The 17,004-nt window shown below is 43.0% G+C and overlaps 1 protein-coding gene across 1 annotated transcript in view; it reads left to right on the forward strand.

Moving 5' to 3' along the window:
• The first annotated feature begins 487 nt into the window (after positions 1-487).
• The window catches only part of LOC110524302 (receptor-type tyrosine-protein phosphatase beta), a 38,834-nt gene continuing 22,317 nt past the window's right edge, over positions 488-17,004 (forward strand). Inside the window, exons 1-8 of the mRNA XM_036979176.1 lie at positions 488-638; positions 1,667-1,943; positions 3,719-4,033; positions 4,229-4,489; positions 6,059-6,322; positions 6,491-6,766; positions 8,807-9,067; positions 11,085-11,351. Coding sequence (XP_036835071.1) covers positions 3,910-4,033; positions 4,229-4,489; positions 6,059-6,322; positions 6,491-6,766; positions 8,807-9,067; positions 11,085-11,351 — 1,453 coding nt within the window. The 5' untranslated portion in view covers positions 488-638; positions 1,667-1,943; positions 3,719-3,909. The remainder of the gene's footprint in view (positions 639-1,666; positions 1,944-3,718; positions 4,034-4,228; positions 4,490-6,058; positions 6,323-6,490; positions 6,767-8,806; positions 9,068-11,084; positions 11,352-17,004) is intronic.

The raw sequence follows: 17,004 nt of genomic DNA on the forward strand, positions 1-17,004 counted from the left end.
CTACCACCACAACCACACCCACCACAACCATAGCTCCACTCACAACTACTACAACCACACCCCCAACTACCAAAACCACACCCACAACTACCAAAACCACACCCACAACTACCACTTATACCAAAACCACACCTACTACCACAACCACTCCCACTACAACCATAGCTCCACTCACAACTACCACAACCACACTCCCAACTACCAAAACCAAAACCACACCCACAAATACCACACCCACTTCTACCACAACAACAACCACACCCACTACTACCACAACCACACCCCCAACTACCACACCCACATCTACTACAACCACACCCACAACTACCAAAACCACACCCACTTCTACCACAACCACACCCACTACAACCATAGCTCCACTCACAACTACCACAACCACAACCCCAACTACCACAACCACACCCCCACTCACCACAACCACACCCCCAACTACCACAGCCACACCCACAACTACTACAACCACACCCACAACTACACACACAACTACCACACCCACTTCTACCACAACCACACCCACTACTACCACAACTACCACAGCCCCACCCACAACAGCTACAGCTCTAACAACAACTACTACAGTACTGACTACGACCACAGAGTTGACCACCACCCCGCAGGTGAGTGATGATGACAGTCACTTGAAATTAACATTTAAATTGATTTAGCATTTGTGAAAATCCATAAAGAATGTTCAAGATCATATTTGCATACAGATTTGGACGGAGGACATTAAAAGGCTGTGAAGCTTTGCACAAACCTGAAAGAAGGGCTATGGTAATGGATAACAGTAATATAGAAATAGACATATTCAAAAAGTATTTAAAGAGAGAACATTCAACAAACACAAAAGTAGGCTATGAAATACACCCGTGCCATGCCAACTTTTAGCCTGCTACTGTAGGTCTTCAGAAAGAGAAAGTCCAAGGCCAGCAGGAAGGAAAGAAGGGTGTGGTGGGGCAAGAGGAGGGGAGACTGCTCAAGGTGCTGTTGTCCAGACTCAAGTGAAAGATAGGGCTGTGAGAAATAGAGTAGGCTATTTGATTAGAACTTAGGCTACATATGAATTTATAGACAGTTTATAGACAGAGGGCTGAAGTGGATGCTTTGATATGGAATACATTTCCTAAGCACTCTGTCTACCTGACGCCAGTGATGGTGCAACCTGAGCATTGAGGAATGGTGTAGGAAAAGTATTTAGCCTAGAGATTTATTTCATTTATTTAACCTTTATTTAACTAGGCAAGTCAACCTAGAGTCAGCCTTGAGTCAGCCTAGAGATTGAAAGGGACGAGATGGTAGCATGGGAGGAGACTGCGTCGTCGAAAGAGATGCCACGCTTTGTTAGGCGCGTACCACTACTGTAACGCCTCCAACATGCCATTGTGAAATTCTGAATATAATTATACATTGTTATTTTATGGACCGATTATGACAACCAATGTTGAAATTTATTTTATATTTCTTCTATTATTTATTGACCTAACATATCTAAATCAGCGTCCGCAATGTTTAGATGTTCGACTGTTATTTTGATACTTTGTTCACGGTGGAGTTGTGTCAAGGTGAGTCATGGTTAAAGTACATTTAAAAAGGTTCATTCGTTTCCAACTGTAGCATACCCGTTGCCTCTTTTTGTTCCTTTCAGGTCGAGACCACCGAGGCAGTAAAGTGTTCATTTAACCTGACAAAAACCAGCGCCAATACGGATTCTATTGCTCTGGAATTGATAACAACAGGAGAAGCGTGTAACTTCACCGTGTTTTATGAGACTAGTCGGTCCGACAAAACGGATTGTTATCAACATGGGGAGTACACTAATGTGTATATCTGCGACATAAGGGATTTGGAACCAGGAACATTACACCAATTCGAAGTTATTTCGAAGAATGATGGAGAGAGGGGCAACGTATCAGTGCGTACAGGTAAGCGTTTCAAACCTAAATTCGTTTATATTCTAATCTATTTTAACCTAATCAATAATATTATATTCCAAAAGTATATTAGACTGTTATATTGACTTTAATTCATATCAAACGTGCTACCGATATCTGATGTAAAAATATTTTCCAGTATCAGACAATATATGTTTTTCTGTTTATTATATTTATATTTTGAACCATGACATTCGATTGATTATTTTTCGTAAAAAATATCATAACCCCTTCAGAAGATTAGGTGAATGACTCCTCTGATGGCAAAAACGTGTTATCATTGAATAGATCTAACACGTATGATGTCACATTATGACAGAAAGAGTTCTATCATTTATTGAATATATCTTTGAATCTCTGAGGGCTCATGAAGGCTCTCTCTCTCTCTGTTGGCGTTTTATTCCACAAAGGATAAAAGCACAAAAGTTGATACTTAATCTTGTTAAAACATTTGGAATTTTGCATATGTATCATTTTACAATTTTGCAGTAATATTTGACCTATAGGGAAAGGACTTGAAATAGTATATGTTCATTATTCGATTTATGGTTACAGTATTGATTCTTTTTTTGTGCACAGCATCGCACTGATTGTGAATAGATTCTGTGCACCACTTTGAAGAACATAGAGAATAGATAACTCTTGTGCCGACACCTCCTGAAGTCCAGTAGGTACACTTTATCCCACTGTACCTTAGTACAATCCTTTGCACATTGTCAAGGCCACAACCTTAGAATGTCCTGTCAAGAACCACTCTGGTCAGTGGTCTCAAAGCTCTAGACTAGAACTCTGTAAGTTCTGGAACACAGCTCCAATCATCTAAAGTTGTTGAGGCAGAGGTCAGTAACAACGCAGAGCATCGTGTTTGTTTCCAGACATATCTCCCTCTCCCCAGAGCCACATCCCGTCAAGCATTGTTTCTTTGTACTAACGGATACAGGAGGCCTCCATGTTTTCTTTTCATGGCACAGATAGATTACACTGAGAGTACACTTCACATCTTTGCGTTGAAAGTGTGCCCAAGTTTTTTTCTTTGGTCCTTGTGAGTGGACCACAACGTTTCCATTTTTGACAGTAGCTTACGAAGGATGAAATCCTCAAGAATAACAGTTCAGGAATTGCCAAATCACTTGGACTTGACATTATCCAATATATTTTGAATCCGGTGGAAATCACAGATACAATGTAGTTATTGTGTAATACAGTAGTGGTCTTGCCAGTTTGGTTTTAGGATTGGACGGACAATGTCCTTAGGGTTCTGCTGATTGGCCAATGTGTTTCCTGGGGTTGCTATGAAGAGAGGAAGCCATTATGAAGAAAGGGTCAAAGTTCAGCGTTGAGCTACGAGAGGCACTGGCCTCTCGCCCCGTCCTGCTCCTCTCTCTCTCCTTGTTTTTGTTGTTTCCTGTCTCGCTCTCACTCTAAGAAGCATGCAGGTTTCCCAGTGAATCCAACACGACATTCTTTAAAGAACCAAAACAATATTATCTCTCCCCTCCATCGCAGGCAGTCACCACTGGCCTTCAGCTGAAGTACAAAAGCAGGATGCAGAGACTCTTCATGCACTTTTCTCCTAGTTATGGAATATCATAGATGTTTAATTGAGGTGTAGATAATATTGCCAAGGTGCTTCCCCTTGGTTACTGGTTTATGGGATATCTTTGTTTTCTATAGCAAAATTGCCAACACATTATCTCCATCTTTCTCGCTCTCCTTCCTCTTTTCTCTCTGTCCTCTCGTTTCTCTCTTTTATTTCACTCTCTCAGACCCAGTGGGTCCATCCAGGTTGGACGTACTACCAGACCAGATCCAAGCAACCCAGTATAAGAGTCCTATTCAGGGTCAGGGTGGCTCCCATGGCCTGCACATATCCTGGCCTCGATCTCGTGGGCAGGTCGACTGGTATGAGGTCACACTACAGGACACCAAGACAGGGACGAGCCGCAGTACCCGCATCATGGGAACTGCCGCCACTCAGTCTCGCTTCACCGCCCTCACCCCTGGAACCCTCTATGCCCTCAGCCTGGTGGCAACGGCTGGGAATAAAACAGCCCTGCCAGTGCTGGCCACTGCAGCCACAGGTGAGGGGTCATCTTGCTGCTCTAGTATGGTTTGACTGGTCCTCTGATCACACATGATTTGCCTGGTCTTCCACAACTACTGTGCTGCACACCATCTATTTATGATACTGTAGATAGCATAGAAATCCCTGATCTACCTTGTCTTGTTAGACATCATTACTCACTGACACTGACTACTCTGTCTTGGTTACCCAGCTCCCTCAGCTGTCAGCGGCCTCCAGCTCTCACCCTCCTCCAGCAGCCTGGGTGTTTCCTGGCAGCCCGGTCCAGGCAGGAGAGAGGGTTTCAGGGTGCTACTGAGGGAGCAGCAGGGCGCCCTAGTCAGGAACGTCACCCTTAAGAGTAGTGTCACCTCCCACACCCTTTACGACCTGTTGCCTGGGACCCTGTACACCGTCACCGTGGTGACTGAGGCTGAAGGCCTCCAGAACGCCATCTCCAAACAAGCAGTCACAGGTATGGCAAGTAAAACACCTACGAACCATGGCATGGTAACTCTGTTTGGGTGGTGACAGTCCTCATTGGTGTAGCAGGGATGAATCTAAGTTTACATGTTAAAATAGTAAGACTGACAAGCAAAACTCAAGTTTAAGTCTTTAACCCTAGCCCTATTCAATGTGTCTGATAAAAAAAGTAGTTTGTTGAAGGTTATTTTTGCATTGTCTCTTATTTTTCAAGTCGTCTGCCATCAAATCACTTAGTCCCATTGTTTGCCAACAGAGCGATCTAGTGCTTCAATGTCTCGGTGGCTTCAATACAGGTGCAAGATATGGTGAAATGTCTCTCACATATTTATCTAACATAGTTTGTAGAGCTTTGTTTTACTATCCAACACTGCACCCTACCACCATCACGACCATGCTTTCTCTCTGTCGTTGTTTCCAGGATATTTTAGGCTTCTCGATCCCACCCTTCCCTTCCTCTTTCTGCAGCTGGCTGGCCCATCAAGGCCTCCCACTGCGCTCCCTTCCCCTCCCAACCCCCCTAGACATCAAAAGAAAAATATAAAATTACTATGAAATAATACAATATTTCAGTTCTGTGTATTGCTTAGTTTTTATTTGGTTAAATTAATCATCTCATCTCTGCTCAGACAGTAGCAGCAAGCCAGCCAGACAATGTTATCCAATGACAATGTGCTCCCCATACTGTACTGTCTTTAGTCACCCTATTTAGGTATAGGCTAGCCTGCCGAAGTATGCTGCAGTGCTGTCTGACAAAATAATTTGATTAGTTCTTAAAAAGGTTATAGATAAGGCATACTTTCACTAACGGTCTCTATCCCGCTCTCTCATCATTGTGTGTACATTCCTCTCTCATGCATTCTATGCGGTCGGTGTGTGTCTAATCTATAGTAGCAAGCATAAAAGTGTATCCATCTCTGTCCAAGACGGAAAGAAAAGGCACAATGGATGATGGTCATTGGAGTTAATTACCTAATTTCTGTGCTGAACTAGGTTGGATATTTTTTTTTTTATGAAACTACAACTCCCTTCAGCCCGATGTTTTATTTTTTTATGGTCCATTTCTGGTTTGTTCAGGAATGGAGTCTCCTCTTTTACCTCATTTGCTTCCTCTCTGTCTCAAGGACACTGATGTGTCACGATCGTTGGAATAAAGGAACCAAGGCGCAGCGTACGTAGAGTTCCACATGTTTAATTGAAATGAAACTCACAAAAACAATAAAGAGCTAAACGAAACGTGAAGTCATGGAGTGCTCACAGGCCACTACGCACAAACAAGATCCCACAAAAATCCAGTGGGAAAAGGCTGCCTAAATATGATCCCCAATCAGAGACAACGATAGATGATTGGGAACCATACCAGGCCAACATAGAAATAGAAAACTAGAGTACCCACCCTAGTCACACCCCGACCAAACCAACATAGAGAATAAAAGGCTCTCTATGGTCAGGGCGTGACATGATGATCCTTTCTTATCTTTAGTTATTGTGTGGTTTTTCTTGATCTAAATCCTTCTCCCCACATGTTTAAATCAATACTGATATTTTCTCCTTCTCACAGTTCCTGTGGCGGTAACCAAGCTCTTCTTGGAGAACCACGGCAGTCTGGACACCCTGAGGGCCTCCTGGGTCAATGCTAGGGGCGGCGTGGATGCATACCTGGTCTCCCTGGCAACCCTAGGCTCAGCCAACCAGGATAGGAAGCTTCCCCCCAACGCCACTGAAGTGATCTTCAGCGGCCTGACCCCTGGACGGCCCTATCAGGTGACTGTGAGGTCAAAGGTCGGAGAGCAGACAACTGAGGCAGTGGCCACAGGCAGAACAGGTAAGTCATTCTGGGGAGTCTATCAACTAGCCTTTTCACATGATTGAGCAGAGTTAAGCCAAGTTGAGCCGAGCTGTACTGCCTGGTCACGGATCCACCATAGTTGCTGGAACCGTGCTGGAAAGAACAATGTGAAACTCTCACTTTCTCTCTCTCACCATCCCGCAGTGCCAGCCAAGGTGTCTCAGCTGTCCATGGTGGGCGTCATTGATGGCAGCACTCTGAAGAGTACATGGTTGCCCCCAAGAGGGGACTGGGAGAACTATCGTGTCCTGCTACTGAACGGCACAGTGGCTCTAGTCAATGAGACAGTGAGCAGGCTGGTTAGACAGTACTCCTTCTCTGTAGCTTCCTTGGGGCTGGTGCCTGGCAGGCTCTACACAGCTCAGGTCATGGTGGAGAGCGGTCTGTTTGGCAACACCGCTCAATGTCAGGGGAGGCTAGGTACGTTACATTAAACATTTTTACTACACTGTGTTTCAAATCAAATCAAATTGTATTGCTCACATGTGCCGAAAAACAACACATGTAGACTTCACAGTGAAATGCTTACAGACCAGCCCATTAAAAAAAAAAAAAAAAATATTAGCTACATACATTTTTTTATAGTAACACAATAAAAGTAATAACGAGGTGCCAGTAACAAGTCAATGTGCAGGGGTACTGGGTGGTACTCACTACCCTTTGTAGCGCCTTGTGGTTGGATGTTGAGCAGTTGCCATACTAAGCAGTGATGCAGCCAGTCAAGATTCTCTGTGTTGGAGCTGTAGAACTTTGTGAGGATCTGAGGGCCAATCTCAAATCTTTTCAGCCTCCTGAGGGGGAAGACGCATTATTGTGCCCTCTTCCCGACTGTGTTGGTGTGTTTCGACCATGATAGATCCTTAGTGATGTGAACACTGAGGAACTTGAATCTGTCGACCCTCGTGGTGGATGTGTTGTTGCCTACTCTCACCACCTGGGGGCGGCCTATCAGGAAGTCCAGGATCCAGTTGCAGAGGGAGGTGTTCAGTCCCAGGGTCCTTGGCTTAGTGATGAGCTTGGAGGGCACTATGGTGTTGAACTCTGAGCTGTAGTCAATGAACAGTATTCTCACGTACGTGTTCCTTTTGTCCAGGTGGGAAAGGGCAGTGGTGCTCTCACGCATGGTTCAGTGTTGCTTCCCTCGAAGCAAGCATGTAAGGCATTTAGCTCGTGTCACTGGGAAGCTCTTGGCCGGGTTTCCCTTTGAGAGGGAGAGCTTTGTATGCATTCCTGTGTGTGGAGTAAAGGATCTACAGTTTTTTCCCCCTCTAGTTGCACATTGACATGCTGGTAGAAATGAGGTAAAACAGATGTCAGTTTTCCTGCATTAAAATCACCAGCCACTAAAAGCGCCACCTCTGGATGAGCATTTTCTTGTTTGTTTATGGCCTTATACTGCTGGTTGAATGCGGTCTTACTGCCAGCATCGGTTTGTGGTGATAAATAGACAGCTATGAAAAATACAGATGAGAACTCTCTTGGTAACTAGTATAGTCTACAGCTTATCATGAGGTATTCTAACTCAGGCGAGCAGAACCTCAAGACTTCTTTAACATTAGAGATTGACAAAGAGACACACACACCGCCCCCCGGATCTTACCGCACTCTGCCGTTCTGTCCTGCCGATGCATATAAAAACAGCTAGATGTATGTTATCCATGTCCTTGTTCAGCCATCACCACGAGAAGCATAGATAACAGTTCTTAATGTCCCATTGATAGGATAGTCTTGAACGGAGCTCATCCAGTTTATTCTCCAGTGATTGCACATTCACCAATAGAACAGAGGGTAAAGGCAATTTATTCACTCGCTGTCATAGTCTCATCAAGGCACCCGCGCGCCGGCCTCTATAGCGTCGTTTTCTCATGTTTCTGGGAGTGTCGGGGATTTGGGCCTGGTCCGGGATAATCAATGTCTTTCGCCTTCGACTCATTGAAGTAGAAGTTGAAAGCCTTCTCAGGACATCTAGTGGATGGCCTTCCCAGAAGAGTGGAGGCTGTTATAGCAGCAAAGGGTGGACCAGCTCCACATTAATGCTCATGATGTTGGAATGAGTTGTTCGACGAGCAGGTGTCCACATACTTTTGATCATGTAGTGACGCTGTTCTAATGTCCAGAAGCTCTTTTTGGACATAGGAAACGATGGCGGAAAGTTAAGATTAGCACCAGAAAATACACAAAAAAGCACAATTGGTCAGGAGCCCTTAAACCGTCCGCTTTCCAAAGCAGCGCCAATCTTGCTGGGTCCCCTGCTGGGCGTTTACCCAATGTTGTTATGGGTTGTATGTTGTCAAGAGCATTTAAGATGTCTATTTAAATTGCCATGGCTTCTGAAGTTTTCATTTTTGTTTTGATTACCCCTCCTCCTTTGCCCTCTCTCTCTTTACTCATTCACATAATCTTCCTCTGCCCCCCCCCTCTCTCTTTACTCAATTACTCCTTCTCTTCTCTTTCTCTCAGCCCCTCAGCCTGTCCAGCAGCTGATGGTCCGTCACGGTGATGAGACGTCTCTGAGCGTGCTGTGGTCTCGCCCCGCGGGGGTGTGGGACGGGTACACCGTGGTCTTGAGACAGGGGGACACTGTTGTGTCACAGAGGACACTGTCCCGTGACGCCAGGGAGTGCACATTCAACATCCTCATGCCCGGATGCCAGTACGCCATTGCCGTCACGACCAACAGTGGGGGCCTAAACAGCTCGGCTTCAGTGATTGGACGAACCAGTGAGTCACGGTTCCAAAGGGAGATGGATTTCACCTTTCTTTTCCCAATGTGTTTGTTCTAGACACGACACTAGAACATTGTTCCTCACAGGTTTTGTAGTCATATAACAGAATTGTTGTTGTTGTCATATAATAATGAGCTTCTCTCCAAATCAAATCAAATTTATTTTTATAGGCCTTCGTACATCAGCTGATATCTCAAAGTGCTGTACAGAAACACAGCCTAAAACCCCAAACAGCAAGCAATGCAGGTGTAGAAGCACGGTGGCTAGGAAAAACTCCCTAGAAAGGCCAAAACCTAGGAAGAAACCTAGAGAGGAACCAGGCTATGTGGGGTGGCCAGTCCTCTTCTGGCTGTGCCGGGTGGAGATTATAACAGAACATGGCCAAGATGTTCAAATGTTCATAAATGACCAGCATGGTCAAATAATAATAATCACAGGCAGAACAGTTGAAACTGGAGCAGCAGCACGGCCAGGTGGACTGGGGACAGCAAGTAGTCATCATGTCAGGTAGTCCTGAGGCTTGGTCCTAGGGCTCAGGTCCTCCGAGAGAGAGAAAGAAAGAGAGAATTAGAGAGAGCATACTTAAATTCACACAGGACACTGGATTGGACAGGAGAAGTACTCCAGATATAACAAATTGACCCTAGCCCCCCGACACATAAACTACTGCAGCATAAATACTGGAGGCTGAGACAGGAGGGGTCAGTAGACATTGGCAGAACTGCTTCTTTATGATCTCACTATGATTTCAAAGTCTCTATGACAGGGTTCAACACCTGGCGGCCTGGTGATATTATTTGGCCCCCCCAAGTTTTCTGAGAAAAAAAAAAAAGTTGTTATTTTTTGGACATAAAATACTAAAAACACCAGCAAATCAGCTCCAAGTGATTTTAATTTTGAAAATATTTTCCAAAGTATTCCCATGCATAAGAGAGAGATACTGTTAATGTGATTGTATACAAATGTCAGCAAGGTTTGAAATGATTCTGTTTTGGTCAAATATTATATCTGTTTGGGCTTCTTGCGGTCAATTTGCAGTCTACAAATTCTTTGTAATTATGTTAAGTTATTATGTTATGTTATGTTTGGGGCGGCAGGGTAGCCTAGTTGGTAGAGCGTTGGACTAGTAACCGAAAGGTTGCAAATCTGTCGTTCTGCCCCTGAACAGGCAGTTAACCCACTGTTCCTAGGCCGTCATTGAAAATAAGAATTTGTTCTTAACTGACTTGCCTAGTTAAATAAAGGTAAATGATGTGGCCCCTGAGCACCGCTCAAGAAAAAAAATTGTCCCGCTGCTGAATCATCACTGATCAAAAATATAAACGCAATGTTCCATCTCCTTTAGTGAGCATTTCTCCTTTGCCAAGATAATCCATCCACCTGACAGGTGTGGCATTTCAAGAAGCTGATTAAACGGCATAATCATTACACAGTGCTGGGGACAATAAAAGGCCACTCTAAAATCTGCAGTTTTGTCACACGATGCCACAGCTGTCTCATGTTTTGAGGGAGCGTGCAAAGAGCTGTTGCCAGATAATTGCATGTTCGTTTTTTGACCATAAGCCGCCTCCAACATTGTTTTAGAGAATTAGGCAGTACGTCCAACAAGCCTTACAACTGCAGCTCCTTCAAATATTCAGAAACTTTGCATAGCCATTGAAGAGGAATGGGACAACATTCCAAAGGCCACAATCAACAGCCTGATCAACTCTATGCAAAGGAGATGTTTCATGCTTACATGAGGTAAATGATCACACCAGATACTGACTGGTTTTCTGATCCACGCCCCTACCTATGTTTTGTTTTAAGGTATCCATTACCAACTAATTAGGGCCTAGTGAATGTACTTCAATTGACTGATTTCCTTATATGACCTGTAACTGTTTATATTTTTGTTCAGTGTAGTTGATGATCTCTGCTCTATGGTCTCAACCATGGTCTACATTTCTCTCTATGGTCTCTGTTAATGTCTCACATCTTTGAAGTTCCTCTCTCTCTGTGTCTCCTCTCAGCCCCGGCGCAGGTGACCAGTCTGCGTGTGACCAACGGTGGCAGCACAGACAGCCTCCAAACCCAGTGGGAGCGGGCGGCCGGCGAGCTGGACTCGTACCGTGTGCTGCTTATCCACGACAGCAGTGTGATCAAGAACGAGAGCACCCCGGCCCACACCACGGCCTACAGCTTCCTGGCGCTGAAGCCTGGAGCCCTCTACAGGGTGGTGGTCACCACTGTCAGGGCCGGACAAGTCTCCAGACAGAGCGTGGCAGAGGGAAGCACAGGTAGACAACACTATGATCACTGACTGATGTAGCCTACTTTAAATGTATCATGTTAAAATAGATCAATTTGAAGATAATGTTTAGCTAGCACACATGGATATGAATTCCGATAAAAGCGCTCACAGTTTTAACTGTCTTTGTGTGACAAACACCCATACTAGTTTATGCAAAATAATGTCAGATAATGTCTTCTATTCAGGGATTGCCAGGATATTATTCAGAACTTTCTGAGCTCTTATCTGATGCGACAGGAATTTTCCTGGAATTTCCAGGATATCCGACTATGCAACAAACATGTCAAGGTTTTCCTTTCAAAGACTTCCCTTCATGGAGGGAAAATGATTGGGGTCTACAGTATTTTGTATGGTTGAATCCCAGCTATCTTAAATCTGAGAACGTTTTCATTAAAAGTTGGCGGGGGAAACAGCCCCACTGGCCGCCCCACCACCGTTGCTATTGTTGCTGAGTTGAAGAGCGTCGCGCAGCATGGTAAAATATGCAGTACATATTGTGTTCTTCTATTGCGCGTCCGAGGGGAAAAAACAGAGTTTTTGCAGTGCCTTCTCAATCAATCAATCAAATGTATTTATAAAGCCCTTTTTACATCAGCCGATGTCACAAAGTGCTATACAGAAACTCAGCCTAAAACCTCAAACGGCAAGCAATGAGGATGTAGAAGCACGGTGGCTAGGAAAAACTCCCTAGAAAGGCAGAAAACTAGGAAGAAACCTAGAGAGGAACCAGGCTCTGAGAGGTGGCCAGTCCTCTTCTGGCCGTGCCGGGTGGAGATTATAACAGTACATGGCCAAGATGTTCAAATGTTTATAGATGACCAGCAGGGTCAAATAATAATAATCACAGTGGTTGTAGAGGGTGCAACAGGTCAGCACCTCAGGAGTAAATGTTACTTGCTTTCCATAGCCAATCATTCAGAGTTTGAGACAACGGGTGCGGTAGAGAGAGAGTGCCGAAAACAGCAGGTCCGGGACAAGGCAGCACGTCCGGTGAACAGGTCAGGGTTCCTTAGCCGCAGGCAGAACAGTCTCTGTAGTTGACCCAGGCACTGATTTTACAGCATCGACAAGAACCAAATTCAAACAATGTGCATTACAGTGCACATAAAATGCAAATCTTACACTGTTTTTAATCTGTGCAGACACACCAGAATGCTTTCTGCTCATGAAGGATGCACTGTCATAGCCTTGCCCCACACGATTATTTCTGTAGTCCAGACTATGTTTTTCAAGGCAATCAATTAGCATTTTTTGTGAGACCTGCTGCATCTAAGCTTTCAGCTAACTGAAAGTGTAAAAAGCTTTCGTGGATGGCCCCATTGTAATAGTACCTCACAACTAAAGACATTTGTTATTTTCTCTTTAAATCTTTGGTTTCATCTGCAATTACACTAAAAACTTAACTTTCTTTTACTTCTCTCATTATTTCACTTTGTACCATCTCAGCTAAGCTCTCAAGAACTTCATTTTGGATTTGTTGGCTTGTGTACTTACCATTGCCACATGCATTCATCCTTTTCTCTATGAGAGGGTCAAGCTTTGCTATTTTTTCTAAGATTGTCAAAATATTACCCTTGTGAGAGTCATCTCGATGACCTCTCTGCACTATATTTTGAGTGTCAGTAAATAGGAGCACATGTGCAATTGTTTTAATGTAAGTACAGTTTTCCTCCACTCTCATTTATGACATCTAACATTGATGAGTTGCTGTCAATAGCCCTTTGATGCTGATTCCAAGCATACATAGCATTGATATGATGCTCTGCCTTTGAATGGAGGTTCAAACCAGAATCTTTAAAAGGCGCCATTTTCCAGTTACAAAACCCTGACTGTGATGTGAAGGCAGGTTAAGGTGTATTGGGCAGAGAAAAATGCCTACAGGTGAAACAATAAGTCGAATCTTGACTTACAGAATATTCAAGCCATGAATTGTCCTTATACCAGGAACTGTTGAAAGCCCTTTTCCTAGTACTATGCTGAGTTCTGGGAAATGTTTTCAAACATAGCTATACAGGACCATCTTCTCTGGATCTTGAAATGTCTGAAATACACATAAAATAATGTGTCATATTTCTATGGAAATGTATAATTAAGTATAATTAAGCTAACTAAAATGTGTAGTAATTAAGCTAACTAAAATGTGTAGTTTAAAGTATTGGCCTGGCCTCCCATTGTGTCCTTTTGGAACAGAAGTCTGATATCTCTCCCTTTCTTTTCATGTTTAACTGACCCTATGCAAAAATAAGACCGTCTATGGTTACACACAAGCATCCAATTACCCACATTTTAGTCCAATCGCAATCTTAATTACAAATCCCCATTAACATAACTGTACCTTAAATCAACTACCAGTCTAAGTTACTAGTTTGATCATGTCTAGCCCTACTCTGCAGTATGTAATTTAGCTAGCTATAATTTCTTACACCTTTACGATAGCAAACAGGCTATCTGCAAATTGTGGTAATGTTTTGAGTAACGTTAACAGATTGATAATAACAATTGTTTGTTTTGAGTTCAAGTATGAAAATCTAACTGAGTTAATGGATTTCAAATTGATGAATGTTAACTTGCTGAACACTGACAGCTGTAGCCTACTAGTTACCCCACATTAGCTAAACATGTGTATACTGTAACTTACGACACTGCACTGTATATGCGTGTATTACTAGCACATATGTAAACATAATGTTAGGCTGAATTGGGAACCGATCTCTCTTATCTGATTAACTGTCTGTTAATGGAGCCAAATGTCTGACGTTAATTTACACAGTGACTCAACTTTCATAAAAGTTGTTCAGGAAACCTAAACCCGATGCTAAACCTTAAAACTTCCTTCAAAGATTATGTTTTCACCAATCGCGAAAAGAGCTCGTGGAGCTGCTCTTTATTGTACTATCGCAAACAGACGTGTGTTTCACCATTAAGGATTCCAGCTCGAAATGACAATAATATACAATGGAATATGAGGCCTATATAAATTCAGCCACAACTTTGTTCCATCACAAAACCTGAGCGCAACCTGTCCGGTGAAGTTCATTAAGAATATTATTACATGTAACAAACAGTTACATGACCGACAGCATGGACAAGCAAGTTAATGTTTCCTGACATTTTCGGGCTACTAAACAACTATGGATTTATTTACCACAAGTCGCAAAGACAACAGAAACTCCCTCCACTATTCCAACATCATTAAATCACCTATGCTTAGTCTAATACAGTGACAACAATACCAAAAACTATTTAGTCCAATCAAAGTAAGCTAAAAATGATGTGGCTGTTCATGGTTCTGATTTGTGTGTGTGTGCAAGTAGAAAAAACATTTTGACTCACCATACTTGTAGAGAAACACCAATGCGATCCACCTCTTTCATGTTGACAAAACGGTCTATGACAGTCATACAGTACACACTTTTATTTTTGTTGTTGTCCTAGGCTAAAATGCCTGCTCGCTAGCCTAACTTCCTTTCATGGGCAACGTTTGCTAGTTAACATTAGCCTTCAACATCTAGCTACATATTTCACTTCCATCCTCTCAGTCCAGTGGTACAATGTATGAATTTATGGTTGGATCAGAATTGCCATGATAATCATTGGCCAGTACGGCAAATTAAGTAAAACCACAAGTACAAATCCCTGTCTCCATCCAAGGCTAATTTAAGAAAGGGGAAATTGTATCTAGCTAGCTAGCTAGCCACCGGATGACACAAACAACACGAGATGCAACAATTCAGGTTGTTTCTGTCATCTCTTGATGCGATGTGCCAAATCCACACTGCCTTCCCTTGACACTTTTGTTTTGGTGCACCAGGACCATTCACAGTTGAGCTCACTCAGTTTAGCTGTTATTTTATACTTTCTTTTTTTTATCAAGGGAGGCTAAATGCTCGCTGGTTTCCCTTGCATTCAATCCTAAGAGCGGCAACAATGTCATACTCTTTATGACCAGACAGCATCATGGCCTACACATACAGAGGTGAGATACATTCAGCCTCTTGCGATTTGAAGTACATTTATGAAAACACAGAGAGATGAAAGACTTTTTATTTTTTTCATTTTTTTTTTTTTTTTTAAATGGCTTCCCTTGGTAGGCTGCTAGAATATCTGTCTTCTAGATCTTGTATCCCTCGTAGATCTCCTTTAGTGGATCTTACTTGTAGATCTTGAAACTTGTTTCAGCTTTACCATATTCCTTTAATTTCTTCTCTCCTTTTCTGATACTCTTGCGTGTCATCTCTAATGTTTTCTTCCAAAATATCTGGGTAATTCAGTTCAAATCCTGTCGTGGAGAATTGTAACAACATTTAACACTTACAAGAACTTGTGAATTCAATAAAGGCTTTTAATACAAAATATCAGAAGCCGAGCTGGTCCGCGGAACACAACCTTCCCTAAGCTCTGGCTCTGTATTTATGCACATACAACATATGAGTCCATCCCACATGCAAATGAAGTTATTTCCCTCAGTCCATCTGCCACCATTATATCCCAATCTGTGCATCCTGCTTGTTCACGCCCAATAACGCCCATATCTGCTTTCAGTTAAGTTATAATAGTGGCAGGACGTCTTCATGACCCAAAAATAATACATGCCCATCTTATGCTATGGGCCCCTTATGTTTAGCTTGGTGTGTTCTTTGGTATGTCTGTCCTTATTAGGACTCATAGACTATGTGTGTCTTCTGACATTCCTTCAGCATCTTCATGTCCTAAAAAGAATACATGCCCATCTTATGCTATGGGCCCCTTATGTTTAGCCTGGTGTGTTCTTTGGTATGTCTGTCCTTTTTAGGTCTAGTAAACTATGTGTCTAGTAGACTATGTGTCTCTCTCTCTTCTCCTGTGGTCTGATGTAAATCTTTGCTTGACAGTATTATGTTTGTCCCTATATGTACCGTTTGCTCCCACAATCCCTGTAACATAAACACAGCAGTTCACTTGAGTTACATTTGAGTAATTTAGCAGATGCTCTAATACAGAGCTACGTACAGTAGTGAGTGCATAAATGTTCATACTGGGCCCCCGTGGGAATCAAACCCACAACCCTGGCGTTGCAAGCGCCATGCGCTACCTACTGAGTCACACGGGATCAGTTCTAGGACACAATCTAAGCCAATCTAATGCTATGAGCCTGGTTAGTGAGGCTATATCATATCTATCAAACCTAAGAGATATTCAACAGATCAGGTTCGTGGTGAAATGACTCCATGAAGCCTGATTCAACACTCACCAATCAGTGACAGACTCATCAGTACTCTCTGTATCTGCCCACTCCTCGGAGTCTGAATCCTCTGTCTGTTGTCTCGCCCTCCTCATTGCCTCACTCGCTCCTATTCTCTTCTCTGTCCGTTTCATTTGCTCTCTCTTCTCTCTTTCTTTCTTCTCTTGCTCCTTTCTCATTTTCTCTTGCTTCTCTTTTTCTTTCCTCTCCTGCTTATTTTTTATTTTCTCTTTTTCCTTCAGTTTTAGTTTAAGCTCTCTATTTTTCTCCTCCTGCTTTTGTACCTTTTTCTCAACTTTTTCTTTCTTTTTCTCAGCTTCAGCTAACTTTTTCTCCGCTTTTTCGTTATCCTTCTCCTCTTTTTTCAGGCGATTCTTCTCATCTTGTTCTCTTTTTTTCTCAGCTTCAGCTAACCTTT

This window comes from Oncorhynchus mykiss, chromosome 1 (assembly GCF_013265735.2).
Source record: "Oncorhynchus mykiss isolate Arlee chromosome 1, USDA_OmykA_1.1, whole genome shotgun sequence".
NCBI lineage: Eukaryota > Metazoa > Chordata > Actinopteri > Salmoniformes > Salmonidae > Oncorhynchus > Oncorhynchus mykiss.